This window comes from Sus scrofa, chromosome 1, assembly GCF_054392235.1.
Source record: "Sus scrofa isolate SSC_HxYL_T2T_F1_AM1 chromosome 1, Sscrofa_HxYL_maternal_Yorkshire_Landrace_v2.0, whole genome shotgun sequence".
Lineage (NCBI taxonomy): Eukaryota > Metazoa > Chordata > Mammalia > Artiodactyla > Suidae > Sus > Sus scrofa.
Window position 1 is genome coordinate 41,177,049 of NC_139383.1, and position 25,852 is coordinate 41,202,900.

General features: G+C 35.6%; 1 protein-coding gene across 13 annotated transcripts in view; it reads left to right on the plus strand.

Annotated features, from left to right (window-relative positions):
* The window catches only part of TBC1D32 (TBC1 domain family member 32), a 207,789-nt gene that overhangs the window by 100,351 nt on the left and 81,586 nt on the right, over positions 1-25,852 (plus strand). For 12 of the 13 annotated variants that reach the window (XR_014839916.1, XR_014839921.1, XR_014839920.1 and 9 more), the window contains 4 exons: positions 5,882-5,970; positions 19,218-19,340; positions 20,623-20,731; positions 22,702-22,798. Coding sequence is in view for 7 of the 13 variants with exons in the window: in XM_085016280.1 (XP_084872406.1) it covers positions 5,882-5,970; positions 19,218-19,340; positions 20,623-20,731; positions 22,702-22,798 (418 nt within the window). In the remaining 6 variants the exon portion in view is untranslated. Of the gene's footprint in view, positions 1-5,881; positions 5,971-19,217; positions 19,341-20,622; positions 20,732-22,701; positions 22,799-25,852 lie in introns of those variants that run through there. The other variant, XR_014839922.1, reaches the window with a different exon arrangement.

The window sequence follows — 25,852 nt, forward strand, 5'->3', positions numbered from 1 at the left end:
TTACTCTGCCAAAATTCACCGATAAATATATAATTCCCTAACCCAGTGGAATCTACCCCTTCTTTTAACTTAATTTACCACCTTGTGGAGTTTAGCATAGTTGATCCCCTCCTCCTCATTTTCACTCTCTTCTTTGACTATGGCACTACATCTGCTTCTCTTTCAGCTTCTCTGCTCTATTCTGCACAGTCTCCTCTGTGGACTTCTCTTCCTTTGTATTATGTCCTTTATCTTTAGGTTCATCTCATCCAATTCCATGACTTCTCTTGTACTGATAGCTCTCTGACCTATATCACTTACTTGACTTCCAGGTCTATACCCAGATTTCTTTCAGATAATGGACATCTGGAAAATTCATAGGGATCTTACCATGTCTACAACTTAATGTTTTTCCTACCCTAAATCAATTCAATTTCTTATTTCCATCATTGTAGAAAGTTATATTCCACAGAACTGGTCTATAGCTTCAATTATTTGTTTTTAATTTATCTTTCCCTTTAAAAGAGAATGTATATATATTTTCTTCCCCCAACCCCAGATTTCTTAAGCAGAATATGGTATGCTACAAACATCATCCAGCTCCTTGCATTTTTCTTTTAATCCTGTATCTTTGAGATTACTCCATAGTGGTACATAGACCTCTTCCTTGTGCATTTTTACACTTGCATAGTGCTCTATTGCATGGACATACTAGAGTTTATTCATCCATTTGTCTGTTGGTGGACACTTGGTTTCTTTAATTCTTTTGCTGTTACCAACTATGCCAAAATTAATAGCCTCAGCTTGTCTTATATTTACCAGAATGTCTGTAATTTTTTCTCCTGTTGCATTACAAATTGCTACAATTTAGTAAATTAAAACACCCACTTAATAGCTCACAGTTTTATAGGTCAGAAGTCAAATTACTCTGTGCCTGGGTTTTTTGCTCAAGAGTATTACAAGGTTGAAATCAAAGTGTTGGCCAGGCTGAGTGCTTGTCTGGCAGCTCTGAAGAAAAATCCATGCCCAGATTTGTTCTTGTTGTTGGTAGAAGTTAGTTTCTTATGGGATTGAAGCCTCTGATTCCCTACTGGCTGTCAGCAGGTGGCTGCTTTCAGGGCTTTGTCCTGTTGTACCCTCCATGTCAGCAATGAAGAACTTCACTCTTGCTTTGAATCTCTCTCGACTTCTCCTGCTTTTAAGTGTCTCCTGTCATGAGATTAGGGCCACCCTGATAAGCTCCTCTTTTAAGATTAACTAAGGACTTTAATTATATCTGAAAAATCTCTTGATAGCACTACCTATATTAGTGTTAAAGACCTGAGAATCTTGGGGCCATCTTAGAATTCTACCTCCTATAGCATATTTGGGCTGGATCTCTAGAAGTGGGATCACTGAGTTGAAAAGTAAATTGATAATGTCATTTTGGTATGTATTGCTGGAATTCCTACCAGAGGGAGAAATCCTTCTGTATTTCCATCAGTAAGAAGATATGGTTCCTGTTTCCTAGCAAACTTATGGAAGATTATGTGGTCAGTGGTTTCGATATTTGTCTGACAGGAAAGAAGTGTTAATTTATATTTTTTTCGTTACGACTAGAACATCTTTTCATATGATTAATGGCCATCAACATTTCTTCTCATAGTGGTCTTTCAACTTACTTTTGCTTTTTTTTTTTTCCTGTATGTGTTCTTTTCTTCCTTTTTTTTTTTTTTCAGTTTTAAGGATTTATTTATACTTTAAGAATATTTGGCTTTAACTTTTCATAGTTTGCTGTTGGCTATCTACCAAAACTCTAAGCCCTGGAACAACTCTCAAGTTGTTCTTTAGTATGAATGACACAAAATATTCTTTTCCTCTAACAGATATTTTTTCAGTTGCTTTTGTTTCTTTTCTGTTGATTAATTTATATATGTTGTGTATTAGGTAGGACCCCTTTAGATATTGGGGAAACTCAATTTGAATTACTTTAATCAAAAAAGGAATTGACTTACCATCTTGCACTAAAATCAGGGACAAGTTGAAATAGAACTTTGAATGCATTCAGATCCACATCCATCTCTCTCTTGATTCTCCCACCCTTCTTCCTATTACTGCTCTTCATTTTGACTTTATTGAAAGGCATATGCACAGTGTAAGGGTGAAGAGTTTGTATTCTGAAGCCAGATTGCCTGGATTAGATTCCTGGTTCTGCCTTTTATGAACTGTCTGACCTTGGACAAGTAGACCCTAGTTTTCTCGTCTTTTAGAAAAAATTTTGGCCTCTTTTTATCTCAGGGTTGCTGAGAATTAAATGTTAAATAAAAGTTTAAATCGCTGCCTGTCAGATTAAGTGTTCTATAACTGTTTGCTATAATTATCATTCGTATGTTCTTCTCCAGATGGTGTCATCTATGGCAGAAGACATAGGACTACCTGTCACTCCATACAGATATGGTCACCATTTCCCCTTATATTAGTTTCTTAGGGCTGCCATAAACTACCACAAACTGTGTGGCTTAAAACAGAAAATTTATTCTCTCTCAGTTCTGGAGGCCACAAGTCTGAAATCTGGGTGTTAACAGGACTACATTCCCTCCAAAGTTTCCAGGGGAGAATCCTTCCTTCACTCCTCTAGTTTCTGATCATTTCAGGTATTTCATGACTTAGTGCTTCAATTTCTAATTCCATCTTCACATGCTCTTCTCTTCTGTCTTAAATCTCTGTCTTCCTCCTATAAAAAACACTTGTCATAAGATTTAGGGTCCACTTAACTAATCCAGGATGATACTATCTCAAGATCCTTAATGTAATTACCTCTGCAAAGACCCTCTTTCTAAATAGGGTAGCAATGATAAGTTCTGGGATTAGAATATAGACATATCTTTTTTGGGTGTAGTAACCATTCAACTCACTACACCACCAAAGCGGCATTTTCTTCTATCACATGGCTATAGGCGGAATAATACTCCCCAAGTTCATATGTTGAAACTTAATTCCCAGTGTGATGATATTTGGAGATGGGGCCTTTACACAGTGACTTAGTGCCTTACTGAGAAAGGACCCTTGATATAAAGAAAACCTCAGCCATTAATAACCATATTATTACTACATATTCAGGTTTGAAAAGAAAGTTAAAAATATCAAATCACAGTTGTGAAGGAAAAAAAAAAAAAAAGACCCTGGAGAAATCTCATCCCTTCTGCCATGTGAGGACACAATAAAAAGATGACTGACTGTGAACTAGAAAGTAAGTCCTCACCAGACACAAACTCTTATGGCAACTTGATCTTTGACTTTGCAACCTCCAGAACTATGAGAAATATTTCCTGTTGCTTAGAAGCCACTCAATCTATGGTATTCTGTTATGGTAGCCACAGTGGACTCTAAGGCCCTCCTCACTTGGAAAAAAAACAAGAGAGGACCTTAATAGACAGTTTTGTTTATGGATGTTCATGGCCTAATCAGTCACAAGCCACTCCTAACAGTGAAGGAATAGGAATATTGGCATTATGGTTGACATATCTCTCACCCTTCACTTGGCCTGCTCTTAAGTAAAAGGGGTCAGGTTGCACAAACACAGCCATTGGCACAATTATAAACAGAATAGGCACTCAAACATATATTGGTTTATAGAGAATGCATATTCATCTTTGTTTTTCTATTCCTGGTCTTATTCTGGTGTACTGGATTATTGAACATAATCTTAAATTGGACAATGTGCTTTTAAACAAGGACAGAGCTTCAGGCTCCTTTTTGTGAGTCCCAAGCCCTGCCTGCAACTAGCTTGTTACTGGGAAGCTGCTGCTTAATTTTGGAAGCCAATTGCCTTATTGACACATGTTGTAGTGCTTAGAAACTGAATTTCTCTGTGAGGCGGGCTTCCTAGGAGTTTCCTTTTCTTCTCTAAGTGGTGATCCATCAATGTAATCCTCTTTGAAGAAGAAATTATTTACTGTAACAGTTCTCTGAAAATGTGTTATCACTGATAGATTGTTGCAGTCTACTCTTCCATTAGCTTGTTGATAATACATTCTCGATCTTGTATTCTTACAGTGTCTAGTACTTAGATTCAGAACCAGAGTTTTAGAGTCACAAAGGGTCACATACTGTTTTGAAAGGAGTGCCCAGCTAAGAAGTAGACAACAGTGACAGCCTATTTAAGATAGCAGTCCTCTCACTCTTCATTGTTAGGCAGTTTATTTAATATTTGCTGATTATAAACTCTTGTGCTAATATTATTTACACCTTTTACAAGATATTTGTAGCATGGTAAATGCATTCGTATGTCAGCTTTCACTCCTTACAGACTCATTCCTCGCCTCTTACTTACTTGATAGGTTCATACTATCATCTACATAGACCTCAGTAAATGTTATGTGGCTTTATTCACTAGCATAACTTTCCTTCTTTTGCCCTATTGGTTACAGAAATATCTTGAATTTAAACTCACAGAAGGTAGCAAGTTTCTTGGTTAGGAAAATAAGCAATGAGAGAGTCAGGCATTTGTTTATGAATAAATTTCTTAGGCCTTAACCCAGAGATATGCACAAAAACCAGGCATTATGGAAAGAAAGCTCAAAATTTTGTGGAAGGCTTAAATTGTCAGTGCTTGGGAGAACTGGTGGTACTCAGCTTGTCAGGTTTTCTCTGCACTTGTATCATTATTTTTTAAGCCTGATTACCCATTGCAATAACTTTGGGAAGCTTTTACAAGGTTGATAATGCCAGAATTGTACCCCCAGGGGTAGTGACTTAATTGCTCTTGGGTAGAGCCTAGGCAGCTGTGTACTTTTTAAGTACTCTGATTTCTGTGTTCACTCAGGGTTGGAAACTGCTGATTTACATGAGCAGAGAATATCTATTAACAAAATCTCAAATAGTTCCTAGATAAAACTGTTTAAATCCACCGTTTATGCTTCACATTTGTAGAGTTCATATTTGTTTTTCAAAGTGGTTTACATTTTTAACATTTAAATAATATTTAACTGGCTGCAGTAAGCTGCTGACACAATACCAGAGTGGGGATATAAATTAGTGATTCTCCATGTTGGCATAGCATTTAATGATTGATTTTAGGAATGTTTAAAAGTCCTAATGCCCACACCACAACCAGACTAATTAATTCAGAATCTCTAGGGGTGAGACTCAGGCATGAAGTTTGAAAAAATTTTTGTTTGTTTTATATAATTTTTATTTTTTCCATTATAGCTGATTTACAGTGTTCTGTCAATTTTCTATTGCACAGCAAGGTGACCCAGTCACACATATAGTATACATTCTTTTTTCTCACATTACCATGCTCCATCACAAGTGATCAGATAAATTCCCAGTGCTATACAGCAGGATCCCATTGCTTATCCATTCCAAAGGCAATAGTTTGCATCTGTTAAACCGGAATTCCCAGTCCTCCCACTTCCTCTCCCTTCCTCTTGGCAACCACAAGTCTGTTCTCCATGTCTATGATTTTCTTTTCTGTGGAAAAGTTCCTTTGTGCTATATATTAGATTCCAGATATAAGTGAAATCATATGCTATTTGTCTTTCTCTTTCTGACTTCACTTAGTATGAGAGTCTCTAGTTCCATCCATGTTGTTGCAAATGGCATTATTTTGTTCTTTTTTATGGCTGAGTAGTATTCCATTGTGAAAATATATACATCTTGTTAATCCAATCATCTGTTGATGGACATTTTCTTGGCTATTGTGAATAGTGCTGCAATGAACATGCGAATGCATGTATCTTTTTCAAGGAAAGTTTTGTCCTGATAATATACCCAAGAGTGGTGAAAAAAATTTTAAACAACTTCCTACATTCAAATGTAAAGCTGAGTTTGATAACAACAAATCTAAATAAATATTTGTTGATTCAGTTTAATACCAATGATTTCAGCCAAGCAGTCTCACTCTAAGTTTCTTTTTCAGGATATTATTGACAGACTTATAATTTTGAATTCTGAAGCTAAGATTCGTTCTTTATTCAACTATGAACAATCACACATCTTTGGTCTAAGGTAAGGTGCTAATTTCACTTGAGATGTTTTCTGTGTGGCAAAAACAGTTAAGCATGTGTTCTATACACTTTCAAAAAGTATTTAAAACAAGCTAATTTTTAATGCATGTTTAAAGGTAATTTATCTTCCTATAATTTACAAAGAAAATTATAGCCATTAGATTTTTACATTATGGCCTTTGTCTGCATTTAAGTTTTGTGTTATTACAGTGTCTTCCTCTTTTTTGCTTGACTTATTAGAGGCATTTTGTGAACTATTTGGTTTACTCCAGCGGTGACTTGGGCTTCCCCAGTTTGGTATTTGATTGGGTTCCAGCCATAATGCAGTCTTGAAAGAGGCCTAGAAATGGATGATTTATCTTGCCTAGATTTTATTCCTCAATGTTAATCATACTTGTAGTTTTCCTAAGGTTTAAATCTTTGCTGGTTGAATTTATATTCCTTAACATTTAAAAGTAGCTGAACTAAAGAAATGTTTTACTTTCATAGGTTCATGATTTTTTTTTTCCCTTCTACTCGCAAAGTAACTTTTTCAAGTATGAGGGAGGGAATTCATGAGAATGTTCTACCTAAGAAATAAAGCAATTACTTTTCTAAAATTAGAATTCCCTAATGGCGGTATATATTATAAGCACCAAAACTTTTTTTCCCCATTCATTAATAGCTGAGCTTCATTTTTGGACTTTATAATTCAAAGAAGGTAAAAAAAATAGCTGCAGCTGTTAACAGTTCTTGGGATGGTAGGCCCTTATCTCAAAGTGTATTTTTCCATTAAATTTTAACTTTTTCTGAACCGTATAAGATACTCATATAGCAAGCAGTGATGAGGAATTCCAGGGAAAATCCATTCAGTAGAACCTCTTTTTGCATAGCAAGTATGTTTCTGAGTTCTCTATTGAACATAGATTTTGTCCCCTTGTTTCTGATACATTGAATGAATTTATTTTTTCCTGTGTGTTTTCTTTTTTTAATAGAGTAGTATTTTTTTCATTGTTCTTGTGGCAGAAAATTTAACAATATGATTTTAAGTCATGTAAAAAGCAATCCAAGAAGTAAAATGCTCTTGGGAATAAAATCTATTAATTTGCATAATGTGTACCTTCTCATAATGTCCACATGGAATCATTCTATCCTATCCTACAGTAGAATATTTGCCATCCCATATATAGCCATGCAATATAGTGATTAGCAACATGGACTCTGGAGTCAGACTGGGCTACTGACTAGTTGTGTGAAGTGGGATCTCAGTTACCCATCTCCAAAATGGAGAATAATGATATTTTCCTCATATAGAGTTACTGTGAGATTTACATATGAAAAATTAGAAGGGCTTATTGCAGTGGTTGGCACAGAGCATGTACTATAAAAATGTTAGTGGTAGATATAAAGTAGCACTACTTCAAGTGTTTCTTTATATCTGTCTACTTGCTCTATACCGTTTTTGAGATTTACTTAGGACATAAATTTTGACTGCAGTTTTTTTTTTTAGTATCCTCGTAGTCTTCCACATGCTGCCAAGAAGTGTGCTGTGTTTACAGTATCAGCATTCAGAGAAAGAAAATGACAAAACCACTTTTCGAGGGAAAAGTTTTTATGTGCCTTTTAACAAGTGTTTCTTTGACAAGAAATTTATTTCATTGTATCCTTAAGTCCATTCCTATAACAGTGTATTTTTTAAGTTATATATTTCTAGTTAATTTACTTTCATTTTTCTGTTATTTCAGTACCTATCCCTTCAGTAGATCGTCTCATTAATGTGTTTGAATTTCTGCATTTAGTATTACTTTGTTCTATTCATTTTTCCCTTGCTTTAAAAATCTAGAAATAGCATAATGGTAAATTTGATACAGTTTCTTTAGATTTACCACATCACTTAGATGAGGCTAATTTGGAGTTTAGTGTATTGTGGATTTCAACTTTGAACAACATCACATTCTATTTAAATCTGAATTTTTACTAGCCAAGATCTTACAAATTTTATGTTGTAAATGAATGACCAATATACGAGGTGGGTCTTTTTTTTAGGGCCGCACCCATGGCACATGGGAGTTCCCAGGCTAGGGGTCAAGTCACAGCTACAGCTGCTGGCCTACACCAGAGCCACAGCAACGTGGGATCCGAGCCACATCTGACTAACACAGCAGTTCATGGCAGCACCAGATCTCCAACCCACCAAGCAGGGCCAGGGACTTAATCCATGTCCTCATAGATGCTAGTTGGGTTCATTTCTGCTGAACTCTGAGTTTGGTCCTTTGAAACACTTCCAACCAATCCTTTTCTACTGGTATCAGTGTGCAGATATGCCTTAATATTCCCATTTTACAATGAAATGATGCAAAACATACACACAAAGAAATTTCCGTTGATTTCGTATCTCTCTGCAGCCACTGTCCTGTTTCTCTGCCTTTTGCAGCGCAACCTGTCTGTATAGACTGTCTTCACTTGCTCACCTCTGTTGACTCCTGAGCCCACTTAGATTTGACTTTGACTTTATAACCCTGTTAGAACTGTACATTCTGCTCACTTCAGGGTCACTTGTAACTTCTGTGCTGGTAAATCTTGGGGCTTTTTCTTGTAATATAAGTAGCATTTGATAGAGTGGGCCATTTCACTTCTGTGATACCACATACTGCATGGCTGCAGTTTATCCTTCTTTGCATTGTCTAAGCAACCTCTGAATATTAGAATACTCAAGACTTGGTCCTGGGTCCACTGTTTTTCTATACACTCTGCCCTTAGTTCATCCGCTTACACCTTTACCTCTAAGTATCATTTCTATGTCAGTGGATGCCTTTATTTATATCCCCAATATGTATGAGTAACTGGGTCATCACGCTGTACAGTAGAAAAAAATGTATTGGGGAAATAACAATTGATTACAATTAAAAAATAGTCATTCTGAGTTACCTGGCTTATGTATATGGCTGTGTCTTGATGTCTCAGTTCAAACATTTCTCAGATATCACAAATTTGTCTAAAATTGAACTCTTGGGTTTCTCCCCACAAAAACAAAACAAATATTTCTATCTCATTAAGTGGCCCAGCTATCATTCAGGTGTTCAGTCTTGAGTTATTTTAATTTTCTTTGTGTTTTAAACAATTTTTTTATTATAAAGAAATTAACCAATGTTCGAAACTAAATATAGGAGTTACCATCATGGCTCAGCAGAAACGAATCTCATCAGCATCCATGAGGACACAGGTTCCACCCCAGCTCAGTGGGTTAAGGATCCGGCTTGCCAAGAGCTGTGGTGTAGGTCACAGACCTCGCTTAGATCTAGTGTTGCTGTGGCTGTGGTATAGGCCTGCAGCTTCAGCTCTGATTTGACCTCTAGCCTGGGAACCTCCATATGCCATGGGCGTGGCCCTAAAAAGATGAAAAGAAAAAAAGAAAACTAAATATAAATTGAAATTCTGCCTAACTCCAAAAGTGAAATTATCATTGAGGAAAATCATTCTAGACATCTTTCTAAGCATATAAACAGAAGAATATATATGGAAATACATTATAAAAATGGAATCATGATATGGTTTCCATTTTAAATTCTAAATGAGTTTTATAGAAAATACAAAGAAACCCTAGTGAAACAGAAGGAATTGCTGAATTTAAAATAGCTGTTTTTTCACTCTAGAGGTAATTATTTCCCCAACATTTTAAGGTTAAGAAAAAAAATTATATAAAACATTTCAAGTGGTTGGAGCATTATATTTCACTTTTAGAGAGTATTGACCGACTCTCCCCTCTAAAAGATGAGGACGTTAATGCACTTACTGGCCTCCCACCTTCCTCGTATCCATCTGTGTGAGAAGGATGTACTCCTGCCATTTCCTAAGCTACCTGCATGACTCAGAGACCCTGTTTCCCTCTCCACCCAGAAAGGAAATTAAGCTAATCTGGGTTTCTTGGTCTAGTGAGATGAAATGTGAACTACTTTTTATATATGACTGCAAAGTAAAATTTAAATTTTTTTAGTCTTCTCTGCTTTATTTACTCAACCAGTATTTATTGAGTACTTATGCTCGGTGCTATCTGTGGGGAATGAAATGATGTGTAACTAAGGTGATGTGCTCATTCTCTTTAACCTTCTTACCTAGTAAGGAATTGGTTGTTCAGATGATGAAAAAAAATGTGAGGTTATTAATGCAAAGAGAAATGTATCTGTATAAAGCTCTCCATCTTCCTATTTAGATAACTGGCAATTCCAGACTCTGCTATGTGGCTTTCAAGGAGCTCCATAATATCTCCACCATTCCTGTGTACATTATTTTCCACCTCTTCTCAGCCTGAACTCATGCCCTGAGTAGGTTAGACTCATCTCCCTCAAGCACAGTGTTTATTATTGCCTCTATATGAGTTTATGTCTTAAATATTGCCTTCACTTTTGCTTTCTTATAAGAATTTGGATTGTCCTTTAAGGCAAAGCTTGCCGTATGAATTGCTTCTTCCATGACTTAATTATAGCTCACTCTGATCTTATAATTTTCCTGAATGTCCTTTTCCTTTATGATCATTCACAGACCGTATTTTCTCTCTCTCCCTGACTAAACTTCCTGAGGGAGTATCATTTTCTTTTATTTTCATGTCCACCATATTGTCAAGTACTTTTTGGTTTAATTGGTTAACATTTACTTGTTAAATCTGTTGATTAAAACAGAGTTACCTGGAAACTTTTTAAAAAAGTTGTACCATCATTATACTGTTGATACAAATTATTTTCTTGAACACCTGTCTTTTAAGGACCCTAAGGAAAGTTTTTATCCTTTATAATTTTTCAATATAGTTGATATAACTTATGAGTAACATAAGTCAGATCAGTAAGTTGCTATTTGTATATATTGTGAAGTGGTCACCACAAAAGTCTAGTTGACATCATGACTGTACAGTTACAGGAATTCTTTCTTCTTGTGATGAGAACTTTTAAGACTTTCTTAGCAACTTTCAAATATGGAATATACTCTCTTTACCCATCTCTCCCAACCTCCCCCCAGCTTTGGCAAGCATGAATCTAATCTGTTCTCTGTATCTATGAGCTTGTTTTTTAAATTATTATTCCACATGTGAGATCATAGAGTATTTGTCTTTCTGATGTATTTCGTTTATTATAATGCTCTCAAAGTCCCTCCATGTTGTTGAAAATGACAAGATTTTGGTTTTTTATGGCTAAATAATCTCACTGTATATATATCATACTTTTTTAATCCATTTATCCATCAGTGGAAAATTTAGGTTATTTCATGTCTTGGCTACTATAAATAATGCTGCTGTGAACATGAAGGGTGTATATATATATATATATATATATATATATATATATATATCTTTTTGAATTAGTGTTTTCATTTTCTTTGAGTTAATACTCAGAAGTGAAATTGCTGGATCATATGGTAATTCTATTTTAATTTTTTGGAGAACTTCTGTACTGCTTTCCACAGTGACTTTATCATTGACAATTCCCAACAAGAGTGCCCAAAGTTCTTTTTCTCTACATCCTCACCAAAACTTAGTATTTGTAAGGGTTTTTTGTTGTTGTTGTTGTTGTTGTTTGGGCTTTTTTTTTTTTTTTTTTTTTTGACACTAGCATTCTTAAGTGTGAGGTGATTTCATTGCGATTTTGATTTGCATTTCCCTGATGATTAGTGGTGGTGAGCATTTTTTCATGTACTTATGGCCATCTGTATGTTGTTTTTGGAAAAATGTCTGTTTGGACCCTCTGCCCATTTTTTAATTGGATATTTGATGTTTTTTGTTTTTGCTTTTTTTTGCTATTGAGTTGTGTGAGTTCTTCATATGTTTTAGATATTAACCCCTTATCAGGTATATCATTTGCAGCTTTTTCTCTTCCATTCTGTAGGTTGCCTGGTCATTCTGTTGATTTCCTTTTTTTGTGCAGAAGATCTTTAGTTTCATGTAGTCCCACTTGTTTATTTTTGTTCTTATTGCACCAAAAGTCAGATTCCCTGGAGACTTGATGTTGCTTAAGGCTTACCAGTCTAAGATTTTCTTAATCATCATTAGGTTAAAAGAATGTTATTCTCCTCCCTGAATATTTTATATCAATATGAAAATGGTGTATTATCAAACTATAAAATAAGATTTAGTTATAGACTGTAGAATTGCTTATTTTTAAAAATTTAAATCTTACGTAGGAATTCTTAATTATAACATATTAAAATTTAATATGGTTAAAAATGTTAATGTAGTTCTCCTAAAACCTGTTACTTCTTCATTTGAAACTCCAATGTTGGCCTATTTGTTAATTTTCTTCAAACCAAAACTCAGGAATCTAAACTTAAAGCACAGCCTTTAAAAAGGCTTGCCATTTCAATTATTTTACATTTATCAACCAACAACAAATTTTTTGCACAGTATAGTGAATAGTTTAATGCATTACTGTCTTCTTTGTTAAAAGTTTGACCTGTGAGATTACATTAAGAGGAAAACTGAAAAATAGGTTTTTCAGTTTAGAAGCAATCTGGTTATCTTAAATAGATAACTGTTAATATTCCATCAAAACAAATCACTGAATTATTTCCAGTGGCTCAGATGCTCACTAGACTTAAATCATGTTAATATTACTAATAAATCATTTTATAATTCTCTTGTAATCTTTTTCTAAGTATCAGAAATCAGAATATAATCTGAGTATAGGAGTTCCCATTGTAGCTCAGCGGTTAACAAACCCAACTTGTATCCATGAGGATGAGGGTTCGATCCCAGGCCACACTCAGTGGGTTAAGCATCCAGCGTTGCCATCATCTGTGGTGTAGGTTGCAGATGCTGCTCCTGTCTGACATGGCTGTTGCTGTGCCTATAGCATAGACTGCAGCTCCAATTTGACCCCTAGCCTGTAAACTTCCATATGCTGTGAATGCAGCCCTAAAGACCAAAAAAAAAAAAATATGCTCTGACTACAAAGCCATCCATATTTTGGATTTTTGGTTACATACTGACACACATGCACCCATATATATGCACATGTCCAATATTTAATTTTATTAATTGAAAGATCTTTAAGATATTTATTTTATTGAAATGTAGTTGATTTACAATGCTGTTAGTTTCAGGTGTATAGCAGAGTGATTCAGTTATATATATACATGTATCCATTCTTTTTTCAGATTCTTTCCCCATATAAGTTATTACAGAATATTGAATAGAATTCCCTGTGCTATACAGTAGGTCCTTGTTGATTATCTGTTTTATATATAGCAGTGTGTATATGTTAATCTCAAACTCCTCTAATTTATCTCTCCCCACCACGTTTCCCTTTTGGTAACCTTAAGTTTATTTTCTGTTTGTGGGTCTATTTCTGCTTTCTAAATAATATTTGTTTTGTGGTTTTTTTTTTGGGGGGGGGGCAGGTTTTTTTGTTTTTTTTTTTTTAAGAGCTGCACTTGCGGCATATGAAAGTTCTCGGGCTGGGGTCAAATCAGAGCCTCAGCTGCGAAGCTGCCAGCCTATGCCACAGCCACAGCAGCGCCAGATCTGAGCCATGTCTGTGATGTACACCACAGGTCACAGTAATGCCAGATCCTTAATCCACTGAGTGAGGCCAGAGATTGAACCCACATTGTCATGGATACTAGTCAGGTTCATTATCGCTGAGTCACGATATGGGAACGCCGATATTTGTATCATTTTAAATTAGATTCCACATATAAATTTTATCATTTAATGCTTGTCTGTCTTTGACTTATTTCACTTAGTTTGACAATCTCTATGTCCATCCATTTGCTACAATACACCCAGATATTGTAGGCATTGTTCCTAAAATTCACGAATGCTAAAATGCATTATATCACTTCCTTGGTAGTTAATAGTATAAGATTTAATAATACTTCACATATATTACACGTGATACCTAACATTCTAGACCACTAGAACTTAGAAACTTCACTGAGATGACAGTGAAATATCCCCAATTTTTTTTTTTTTTGAATTTCTCAATTCTGGCACATGTTTGTTTGACTAAAACATTTAGAATTCCTATTCACCTAGGTCTAGTTAACATATCATCGGTAGAGTATTTTCCATGATGATCTGAGAGATGATAGGACAGTGAAGGGTGCCCTGGACTAAATTTTGATAAAATGAAAGACGTATTTTAATCCATGTTAGACCGCTCCTGATACTTAATTGGCCAAATTAGCAATATATTACCAGTTATAGAGGCTTTGTTAATTCACTCTTGTAGAGAGATTTCATCTTAGTATCTTTTGTTACATTTAATGAACAGATATACTAAGGAGGGAAACATAAGAACATTGTGCAGACTGAGCAACATAGAATAAAATGTATAATGTAAATAGAAACTTTAGCCTTCAGTGCCTGAGGTGAGATGAGAGAGCTGTTATTAGAGTCATCAATAAACCTGATCCAAATAAGGCAATAGATTTGATTGTATATTACCACAGGTATACAAATGATTTCACAGAATTACTACAGGGCCTTGGATCCCTCCTCACTTTAAATAGTCCTGTCAAGCCTCCAGAACCTTTGCTGTAGCAAACAAAATCTTTGATGTCTTCACCGCCTTCAAATAGCAGCACCATATCCCCTTGGGTGCTTGACCATTTAGGTTCCTGGGAACCAGAAGGCTATAGTTGTGTGGGTGATATTTGCACACTGCTTAGCATTGTATAAAATAGAGGAAGAATGAACAGATCTTTGATTAATGTCTGTCTTTTGGTATACAGAAACTTATTTTGATAAAAGTAAGCTATGGCACCTGACAATATAAAGAGGTTTGTATCTGGGGTAGGTAGAGTCGATCTAACTATATTCTGAGAGAGAGATACATGTACATATATGCAAACACTTCTGAAATTTCTTCTGTGTAACTGACAAAATCTTTATATAAACTTAGGTTATTTTTAATACTTTATTCATATACACCTGAAGATGTACCATTAAAACATTTATCCAGTTTACTTTTTTTGTTTTGTTTTGTTTTTGTTTTTGCTTTATCTAGGGCCGCTTCCACGGCATGTGGAGGTTCCCAGGCTAGAGGTCGAATCGGAGCTGTAGCCACCGGCCTACACCAGAGCCACAGCAATGTAGGATCCGAGCCGTGTCTGCAACCTACACCACAGCTCAGGGCAACGCCAGATCCTTTAACCCACTGAGCAAGGCCAGGGATCGAACCTGCAACCTCATGGTTCCTAGTCAGATTCGTTAACCACTGCGCCACGAAGGGAACTCCCAGTTTACTTTTGAATTTGGATTCACCTTTGATAATTACTGATTTTATTTGGAATACTTCTTGATATAACCAGCTCAGGTCATGTGTAAAATAAGCAGCACATTTTTTTTTCTTAAGTTTTGGAGCCAATAAAAATTAAACTTCACAATTTATTACTTATAAGCCTAATAATATGTTAAGTTTGAGGCATGTTTTTAGTGATTATTTTTTTAAAAATTAATGGATATAAAATAATCTACACTTTTTATTCACTTTTAAACCCAGCCTTATATCATGGTTTGGCTAAAAAATGGTCTTAGTCAAGTGACTTTTTCTTCCATGTTTACTCTAGCCACTATCTTATGCAAATATGCTAATATAATTAATGAACCATTAAGATCTGTTTACTAGATGATTATATGATTGAGTATTAAATGGTATTCTTTGTAATCAGTTCTTTATGAATAATTATTAAAGTAGGCATTCTTTTGTTGGTAATTTGGATTTGTTCATTTGTTGCATACACATTTAGACATTTTATGACTATAATCCCATTATATACCCTAAAATAACACAGATTTGTTTTATGAAATATTAAAAATGTAAATACTGCATAAAATATAAACATGAGCTTAAAAAAATGTTGTAAAATGAATGCGTACATAATTCCAATCAAGTAAACAAGGAGAACTTACTAGTATTATGCATTCATTTGATCATGACTCTTCTTCCAAATGGGTAACCACTCTTCTGACTTAGGGTATTTACTACTTTGATTTACTTCATATTTTTACCACCTAGTTATGTATTATTAAACAATACATTTTAATTTTGCTGCTTTTTGAACTATATTTTAGTGGTAGCATAGACTGTATACTCTGTCATGTCTGACCTTTTCTATGTAGTTCTGTATTTCTAAGGCGTTGTGTATTATTATTTTTATTGGCTAGATAATATTCCATTGCATGAGTATACCTTATTTTGTTTATATATTATGTTACTGGCAGAAATTTAAGAAATTTACAGCTTTCAGTTTGGGCTGTTATAATCAACTTTTCTACATGTGGAACCTTAGCCACATATCTCTGTGCATACATATACATAATTCTTTCGTCCATTTCAGAAAAGGTATGTAAATGTGCAGAAGCGTATTTCTTAATTTTCTATTCTATTCAGTTGGATTTTTTTTCATCCTGTACAAATATTAACATTGTTTTCATTGTTAGTTTTATAATACTTTACAATAATTGATGGGGTGATTCTTCCTACTTTGTTCTTCTTCAGAAATATCTTGGCCACTTTGAGTTCTTTTCTTTCTGTGTAAATTTTAGAATCAATTTGTCACACAAACTAGCCCTCTGGGATTTTAATTAATTATCATTGGATTGAATCCACAGATCAACAGTGAATTGACATCTTTTTTTTTTTTTTTTTTTTTGTCTTTTTGCCTTTTCTAGGGCCACTCTGCACGGCATATGGAGGTTCCCAGGCTAGGGGTCGAATTGGAGCTGCAGCCACCGGCGTACACCAGAGCCACAGCAATGCCAGATCTGAGCCACGTCTGCAACCTGCACCACAGCTCACGGCAACGCTGGATCGCCAACCTACTGAGCAAGGCAAGGGATCGAACCTGCAACCTCATGGTTCCTAGTCAGATTCATTAACCACTGCGCCACGACGGGAACTTCGTGATCTTTCTTATTTTTTCTAACAAAACATCTAAAGTCATCCTTGTTTTGTTTCTTCTTTTTCCTCCACATAATTCTGTCCATCAGGAAATTTCTGCTCTTAACATCGTTTTTTCTTTTTATGGCTGCACCTAAAGCATGTGCAAGTTCCTGCAGCTAAAGGTCTAATCAGAGCTGCAGCTGCTGGCCTACACCACAGCCACAGCCACACCAGACCAAGCCTCATTTGTGACCCAGACTGGAGCTTGCAGCAACCCTGGATCCTTAACCTACTGAGTGAGGCCAGGGATTAAACCTACATCCTTATGGAGACTACTTTGGGTTAAGAACCTGGTGAGCCACAATGGAGACTCTGAATTGCCATTTTTTACTTTCACATGTATCCACTAAACATTTTTCTCTTTCCTGGGGTTCCCATTGTGGCACGGCAGAAACTAATCCAACTAGGAACCATGAGGTTGCGGGTTCCATCTCTGGCATTGCTCATTGGGTTAAGGATCTGGCATTGACGTGAACTGTGGTGTAGGTCGCAAATGCAGCTCAGACCCTGTGTGGCTGTGGCTGTGGTGGAGGCCAGCAGCTGTAGCTCTGATTAGACCCTTAGCCTGGAAACCTCCATATGCTGTAGGTGTAGCCCTAAAAAGCAAAAAAAAAAAAAAAAAAAAATTCTTTCCTGATGCTATTGAATAGGCAAAACATAAATAATTGCACCAAAATTCAAAAACTGTAAAAGACAAACTGTGAGAAGTATATTTTCTTCAGTCAGATTCCCTCTTGCAGAGCTAACAATTCTTACTAGTTTCTTTCTTGTCCTTGGAGAGAGACATTGTGTGTAAAAACAAATACCTATTTACGTATATATTCAAATGTTTCTCCATTTGTATCCAATTGCTACCACTTGTACATATTTTATGCCTCTCATTTTTTAGTTAACATACCTAGGAGATAGTTCTTTAGCAAAAAATATATAGCTATTCTGTTGTATTATCTGCATAGTATAACACTATAAAAATGTATCCCAAACATTTAAACTTCTTGTTATAGTGAGTAAAAAAATTTTTTTCCATTATAATGACTGCAATGGTTATCCTTGAAGGTAAGCCATTGTGTTCATGTTTGAATATATTGCTAAGATGAATCAATAAATAGGTAATTAGAAGATTGGTTCTTCTTGGATTTCCTGTTTCCTCAAATACCACCTTTCAGAGAAACCTTAAATAACCTCCTAGATACCAATTCCCTCTTCACAATATCTTTTTATATATTTTATTGTAGAACTTTTAAACATAGAAAGGCAGTTAGTGTAATGAACCTTCCATGTACCCATTGTACATCATTGTCAATTATCCATATTTTCCAGTCTTGTTTCATCTCTCCCTTTTCCAATAAAATTTTTTTCTTAAGTGCTGTAAAGCGAATTCAAGATGCAATGTCATTTCACCTGTAAACAATTCAGTGTGCATCTTTAACAGTGAAGGACCTATTAAAAAAAAATTTACCACTATGCCATTGTTAGATGTAACAAAATTAGTACTATTTTCCTATTTCATCCAGTATTCCATAGTTTCCTGTGTGACTCAGAGTGTATTTTCAGTTTTTGCTTGAATCATGATCAAAACAAAATCTTCACATTTGTTTTCCCTTATAACTTCCTTTGTCTCCCCTTTTTATGCTTTTTTTTTTTTTCTGGAGAAATATATAATGTGTAAAATTCTTCAAATTCTGTATTTGGTTGACTCTTTCCCTCTTATGGTCTTTTTTCATATTTCTCTGAGGCTTATATTTCTTGTAAACTAAACTGACATCCCTAGGATTGGTTAGTTTCAAATTCAGTTTTCTTAGTAGGAATATTTTGTACATGGTATACAGCATGTGTCCTCTTGCATCACGTTAGAGTCACATGGTCTCTGCTTTTAGTAATGTTAAGATAGGTCAGTGTGTTTGGGTATTCTCAGCTTTATCTGACAATTATAAAGTTAGCCATTGACTACCTAATAAACATATCCTGGATGATAGCATAACGGTTCAGTCGTTACTTCTGTATTTAAGTAAAAAGTGATGACAATTTGTAGTTTTTGTGGATATGCTATAGTTCCCTAACTAATTTTAAGTAACAATTGAGAAGAAAATTTGCTATTCTAGACTTAGATAATTTTTTAAACCAGATTAGAAATTGCCCATGGTCTTTAAATAATATTTCAGTAAGAAAAGCTTTTGAAGTCAATATTCAAAATGACTAAGAATGTGTCCGAAATAACTGCCTGATTTTTCTTACAAAATACGTATTTCCATGTATAGGTATTTGAGACACCAAGAAAGTTTCTAAACTTTTAGGATGTATTTTATAAAATCTGCTTTTGTTGTTCCTTATCATATAGGTTATTAAGTGTGGTGTGCTGTAATCTAGATACCCTTCTCCTGTTAGAGGCTCAGTATCAAGTATCTGAAATGTTACTAAATGCTCAAGAAGAAAATACCTTGGACACCTCTGAGAGCCACAGGTAAAAACAAACAAAAAACAGACATAATAACAGCTTTCTTTACAGATGTTCTGTTAAGACCGTAATTCTCTGTACAGTTTATTTCATGTTTCACCACTATGTGAATTCAATAGATATAAATAAAAGTAAAAAGCAATTGAAGCATAAATGTCACAGAATGATTGTGAACAATGCTCTTGGAGATGGCTTGCTGAGTACTGCTAAGGTTTTGTTTAATTTTTTGTTTTGTTTGTGTTTGGTTGAGTCCTAACTTTATCAATGGTTTCATGAAGTTGTATTACCTTAAAATTCAAGCTACATGTGGAAGATAACCCATTAAACAAAACATGTAATTTTTGTGTCCTTTGTAGAGGCATAGTCATAAATTCCATTTATTGCAAAATGAGGTTATTGTATGTCCTAAAAGCTTTTTTCTATTAGTATTTCATACATGCCATTGTCTTGATTTGGTTGATATTTATTGAATATGCATTCAGTATCTGGCATTGTTTTTGCATCTGTAATATAAAAAAATAAGTGCATCTCCAGGCTAGCCAGGCCTTGGAAAAATGTAGAAGACCAGACCACATTATTGGACACTCTAGGCTTGGTACAAAAGGATAGCATTAACAGCTGCAGGAGGTATAGAAACTTCAATGTTTAGCATTTGAATTAAGACATCTGGATCTAGGAGTCCTGGTTGTGGCTCAGCAGGTTAACCACCCAGTGTCTGTGAGGATGTGGGTTTGACCCTTGGCCTCACTCAGTGGGTTAAGAATCTGGCATTGCCACAGGCTACAATGTAGGTAGCAGGTGTGGCTTGGATCTTGCATTGCCTGCAGCTGCACTTCCAATATGACTCTTAGCCTGGGAACTTCCATATGCCACAGGCACAGCCTAAAAAAAAAAAAAAAGACACTCGGTCTAGAATTGAAGGGAACCTTGACTAGAAATATGATAGTCACTGTGGAAATAACACATGTCCTAATCCCATTTCTTCTTTTTATTTTAAAGTATGGTTGATTTACAGTGTTCTAGTTTCTGGTGTACAGCAAAGTGATCCAGTCATAATCCCATTTCTTTTTAACATGTAATATTTGTCAAGGAATTACTTTTAGTCTCCCTGATTTCAGTATTGTATCTCTAATTCTTTGTTCTCTAGCTAAAAGAGGTATAAGATAAAAAGTGAATTTGTATTTCAGACTTTTCTATATAAATTTTCTCTACATTCTGTTGACATGATCTTAAAAAATTAAGTCATATTCAGTTAAGGCAATAACAAGTTGATATATTTATTTTTCAGAGATTTTATAATTGATAGCTTATCGGTAGAGAGAAATCATGTTCTTGTTAGAATAAATCTTATTGGTGGGCCAGTGGAACGATTGTTGCCTCCAAGGATACTAGAGAAGGTAAGTGGTGGAAGAGGATGGGGGAATGTTTTCTGACAGATTTTGAAGCAAGGTTAGCAGACTCAGGTGACAATAAACAACTTGCAAATATCTACATCAAAGAATTGAACTTCTGTTACCAGAAAAACTTCAGAATGCAAGTAAACACTTGTCAAATGAAAATTGTATTCTTCATGGAAAGGTGAGATGAGTGTAGTTTGTGTTGCAGAGTAGGATATTGTTTTGCTAAAAACTTGTCATTTTCCTTGTGTCTTCGAATTTTTTTCACTTTATTTTTTTCAATGATTTTTATTCCATTATAGTTGGTTTACAGTGTTCTGTCAATTTCTACTGTACAGCAAAGTGACCCAGTCATACATACATGTATACATTCTTTTTCTCACATTATCCTCCATCATGTTCCATCACAAGTGACTAGGTATAGTTCCATGTGCTGTACAGCAAGATTTCATTGATTATCCACTCCAAATGCAATAGTTTACATCTATCAACCCCAGATACCCAGTCCATTCCACTCCCTCCCCCTCCCCATGGACAACCACAAGTCTTTTCTCCAACTGCATGAGTTTGTTTTCTGTGGAAAGGTTCATTTATGCCGTATATTAGATTCCAGATAATATGGTGTTTGTCTTTCTCTTTCTGACTTACTTCACTCAGTATGAGAGTCTCCATTTCCATCCACGTTCCTGCAAATGTCATTAATTTGTTTTTTTTTATGGTTGAGTAGTATTCCATTGTGTATATATAACACATCTTTTTTTTTTTCCTTTTTATTTTTTTTTTTTTAGGCCTGTACCCGTGGCATATGGAGGTTCCCAGGCCAGGCTAGGGGTCAAATCAGAGCTGTAGCTGTCAGCTTATGCCACAGCAATGCAGAATCCAAGCCTCGTCTGTGACCTATACCACAGCTCACAGCAATGCTGGATCCTTAACCCACCGAGCAAGGCCAGGGATCCAACCTGCATCCTCATGGATACTAGTCAGATTTGTTTCTGCTGAGCCAGGATAGGAACTTCACGTACCACATCATCTTAATCCAATCATCTGTCCATGGACATTTAGGTTGTTTCCATGTCTTGGCTATTGTGAATAGTGCTGCAATGAACACGTGAGTGCATGTATCTTTTTGAAGGAAAGTTTTGTCTGGATATATGCCCAGGAGTGGGATTGCTGGGTCATATGGTAGTTCTATGTATAGTTTTCTGAGGTACCTCCAGACTGTTCTACATAGTGGTCGTACCAACTTACATTCCCACCAACAGTGTAGAAGGGTACTCTTTTCTTCACACCCTCTTTAGCATTTGTTATTAACTTGTTAATGATAGACCTTCTGAGAGGTGTGAGGTAGTACCTCGTAGTAGTTTTGATTTGCATTTCTCAAATAATTAGGGATGTTGATCATTTTTTCATGTGCTTGTTGGCCATTTGTGTATCTTTTTTGGAGAAATGTCTATTCAGGTCTTTTGCCCATTTTTCAGTTGGGTTGTTGGTTTTTTTTGCTGTAGAGTTGTGAATTTTTTTCACTTTTAATGTCCTCCTTCATGATGCCTAATTTTTATTAAATTACTATTTATCTCATTGACAGTATTTATTACCATTCTCCCATCAGGATTCATAAAGTTTGGTTTTCTCTTGAAGGGTTTTTTAAATTGTTGTTATTAACTACATTTGTTTTGACTCTTCACTCCAAGAATGATGAGATGGAAACAATTGACAGCACAAAAGAAATACTTTTTTGAGCAATCAGTTGCTAGAACAAGTTATCTTGTTTTGCTTCAGAACTTTTTTAATGCTGTTTGTGTATTTTAGTTACTATCCATTAGAGTATCAAATTATAATATCAGATAGCTTTTGTTATGCTACAACTCTGGAATTTATGAAACAAAAGTCAATTTAAATGATATATCAGAAAGTCTTAAAATTTAATATTAAAGTACTTCATGAAGTCGTCTGCCTTGCTTCTTTTTTAGGGTGATGATCCATATCCTTGGCCAATGTTTTCATCATATCCTTTACCAAAATGCTATATGTCAGACTGTGTTACAAGAAATGCTGATCTAAAACAAGGTAAAATACTTAAGTCAAGTGCCATGTTTTAGTGCTTTTATTGTAATTTGATAAAAAGATAATTTGAAGGGAGATTAATACTGTTTTTCATTCAGCTTGTATATGTGGATACTTTTATGCCTATTTCTTTGTAGGTTTTATTTATCTTCCTTACTAAATTGATATTTGTATCATGCCAAATCTTTTGAGAACTTTTTTGTCTTAAAAAAGGGAATTAATGATTTTTTTTGATGAATCGATTCTAGATACATAGAACTTTATTCAACAAATAATTTTTTTTTTTTTTTTTTTTGGTCACACCTGCGGCATATGGAAGTTCCTGGGCAGGGTGTCAAATCTGAACCACACCTATGACAATACCAGATCCTTAACCCACTGTGCTGTGATGGGGATCAAATCTGTGCCTCAGGAGTCATCCAAACCACTGCAGAGACAATGACAGATCCTTAACCTACTGTGCCACAATTGGAACTCCATATTCATATTTTTTTAGTATTTGTGTGCCATACTTAAGTCCTGTGTGCTGAAGACTTGAAGTATATCTCTCATATAAATATATTAAAATAAAAATTCGGGTATCCATGACCTTGTAGGGAACACATTCAAGTAATTAGATAATGCTATCGTAGTACAGTGTGATAGAAGCTAAATGGACAAATGTGTAGCTTATTAGGGTAGCATGTAAGCAGGAAGCTTTTCCAAAGAAAATTAAAGTGACACATGAAGTAGGTGTTTTCTGTGTATTAGAAGAGCATTTTTGACAGGAGAAACAGCAGTAAGGCTAAAAGGAACAAATTGTATTTGGAATCATGAGTAATTCAGGGATATATGAGATATGGAATATGAGGGTAAGAGTGAACAGAAGTAAAACTTAGACAGGTAAGCCAAATTTAGCCATAAGGCAAGGGTACCTAAAATTTAAGTATTTAGACTTTATCATAAGAGCAATGAAAATTCAAGCACTTTTTAAGACTTGAGAATTCTAAGATGAAATACTAAGATATTTGAGTAGTTAAATCTTAATACTATTTCTTTTATAATACTCTCAAACTTGCATTAGAAAGAAATGGTGCAGAGTTCCCACTGTAGCTACAGTGGGAATGAATCCGACTAGGAACCATGAGGTTTTGAGTTCGATCCCTGGCCTTGCTCAGTGGGTGTTAAGGATCTGGCGTTGCCGTGAGCTGTGGTGTAGGTCGCAGACGTGGCTTGGATCCTCTGTTGCTGTGGCTGTAGTGTAGGCCGGCAGCTGTAGCTCCGATTTGATCCCTAGCCTGGGAACCTCAATATGCCATGGGTGTGGCCCTAAAAAGCAAAATAAATAAATAAAAAGAAAGAAATGGTGCATATAATATTAATTTCACATAGCTTAGGTACTACAGAGTGATTTTTAAGACAAGGATTTTTTCTCCTAAGTGAGGCTTTATATGCCTTTATTCATTTGCCTTAAAACAATCAATAGAGGCTGTCAATTGATGGGTTTTTATACTTTTCTATCTATCTAGTGTTTAAGATATACACTATATATCTCACAATTGCATAGAAACAAAAATTCTCTTTCTGTCTACCTAGAGGTTAGTGAAAGAGAACATGAGTGTGTTTATAAAGTTTTTAATATTTGTCTTTTTAATGTACTACTAAAATATTCCTTTTATGTTTTTCTCTTGTGTGACCTAATCCATTGTTTTCAGATTCTTTCTAGTGAATTTTTCATTTCAGTTATTTTGTTGTTTATTCTGTAAATCTTCTATTTCTTAAGATACTTCTTTTAATTTCTCAATTTTTTCTTCCAGTTTTTTTTTTCCCCCCCTGAGGTCTTGAATCATACAATTATTACTCTAAAGTCTTTTTTTCATGTAGGTTTCTTATCTCTACTTGACTTAGCTGTTCTTTTGGGGTTTTGTCTTATTGCTATGTCTGGCACGTATTTCTCTGCCATTTCATTTTGTCTTTGTGTGGTCTCCTTTTTGTAGGCTGCAGGGTTTTAGCCTCTCTTGCTTCTGGTGTATGCCTCCTTGTGGCTGAAGTTGACACAGGGGCTTGTGGCAGGCTTCCTGATAGGAGGGACTGGTGCCTCCCCGCTGGTGGATGGAGCTGAGTCTTATCCTTCTGATGGACAGGGCTATGTCTCTGGGTGTGATTAGAGGTGGCTGTGTGCCTTGAAGGACCTTAGGTAGCTTGTTTGTTGATTGGTGAGGCTGAGTTCCCATCCTGTTTGTTGTTTGGCTTGGGGCTTCTGAACACTCATGCCTGCAGGTTGTTGTTAACTGGGGCCAGCTTTTTCCATAATGGCAGCCTCCAGGGGAATTCATGCTGATGATTTTTCCCTGAGTTCTCCACCTCCAGTGTCCTGCTCCCACAGTGAGCTGCAGCTGACTCCTGCTTTCACAGGAAACTGGCCACTACCCCAGGTAGGTTGAGCCAGATTCTTATAGAGTCCATGCTTTGCCTGGGACCCAGTGTACATGAAACCCTGTGTGCACCCTCCAAAAGTAGAGTCTCTATTTCTCTTAGTCCTGTGTAGCTCCTGCACTCAAGCCCTATTGACCTTCAGTGCCAAATGCTCCAGGGACTCCTCCCACCAATGCCAGACGCCCAGACCGGGGAACCTGAAGTGGGGTTCTGAACTCTTACTCCTGTGGTAGAATGTCTGTGATAATGGTTTTTTTCCAGTTCATAGGTCACCCATCTGGAAAGTATAGAATTGCTTGTATCATGGAAGTGGCTCTCCTATTGTCTCATTGTGGCTTCCTTGTCTTTGGGTATAGGCTATCAAAAATCCAGTCTGTTTTGTTGATGATTGTTCAGCAGTTACTTATGATTTTGTGTTTTCATGAGGAGGTGAGTTTGTGTCCTTCTGTTCTGCCATCTTGTCTAGAATAGGACATCTTGTCTAGAATAGGACAACATCAGATCTCCATTGCTTCCAGAGATGTAGGAGTGATATGATATAAAGTATTTTTCAAGAAGAGACTCTTGAAAGAATAGCATTTTGAACACATGCACTGACATCTTTCAGTGAACCCAATCTTTTAATCTTATGTTTTCCTATCC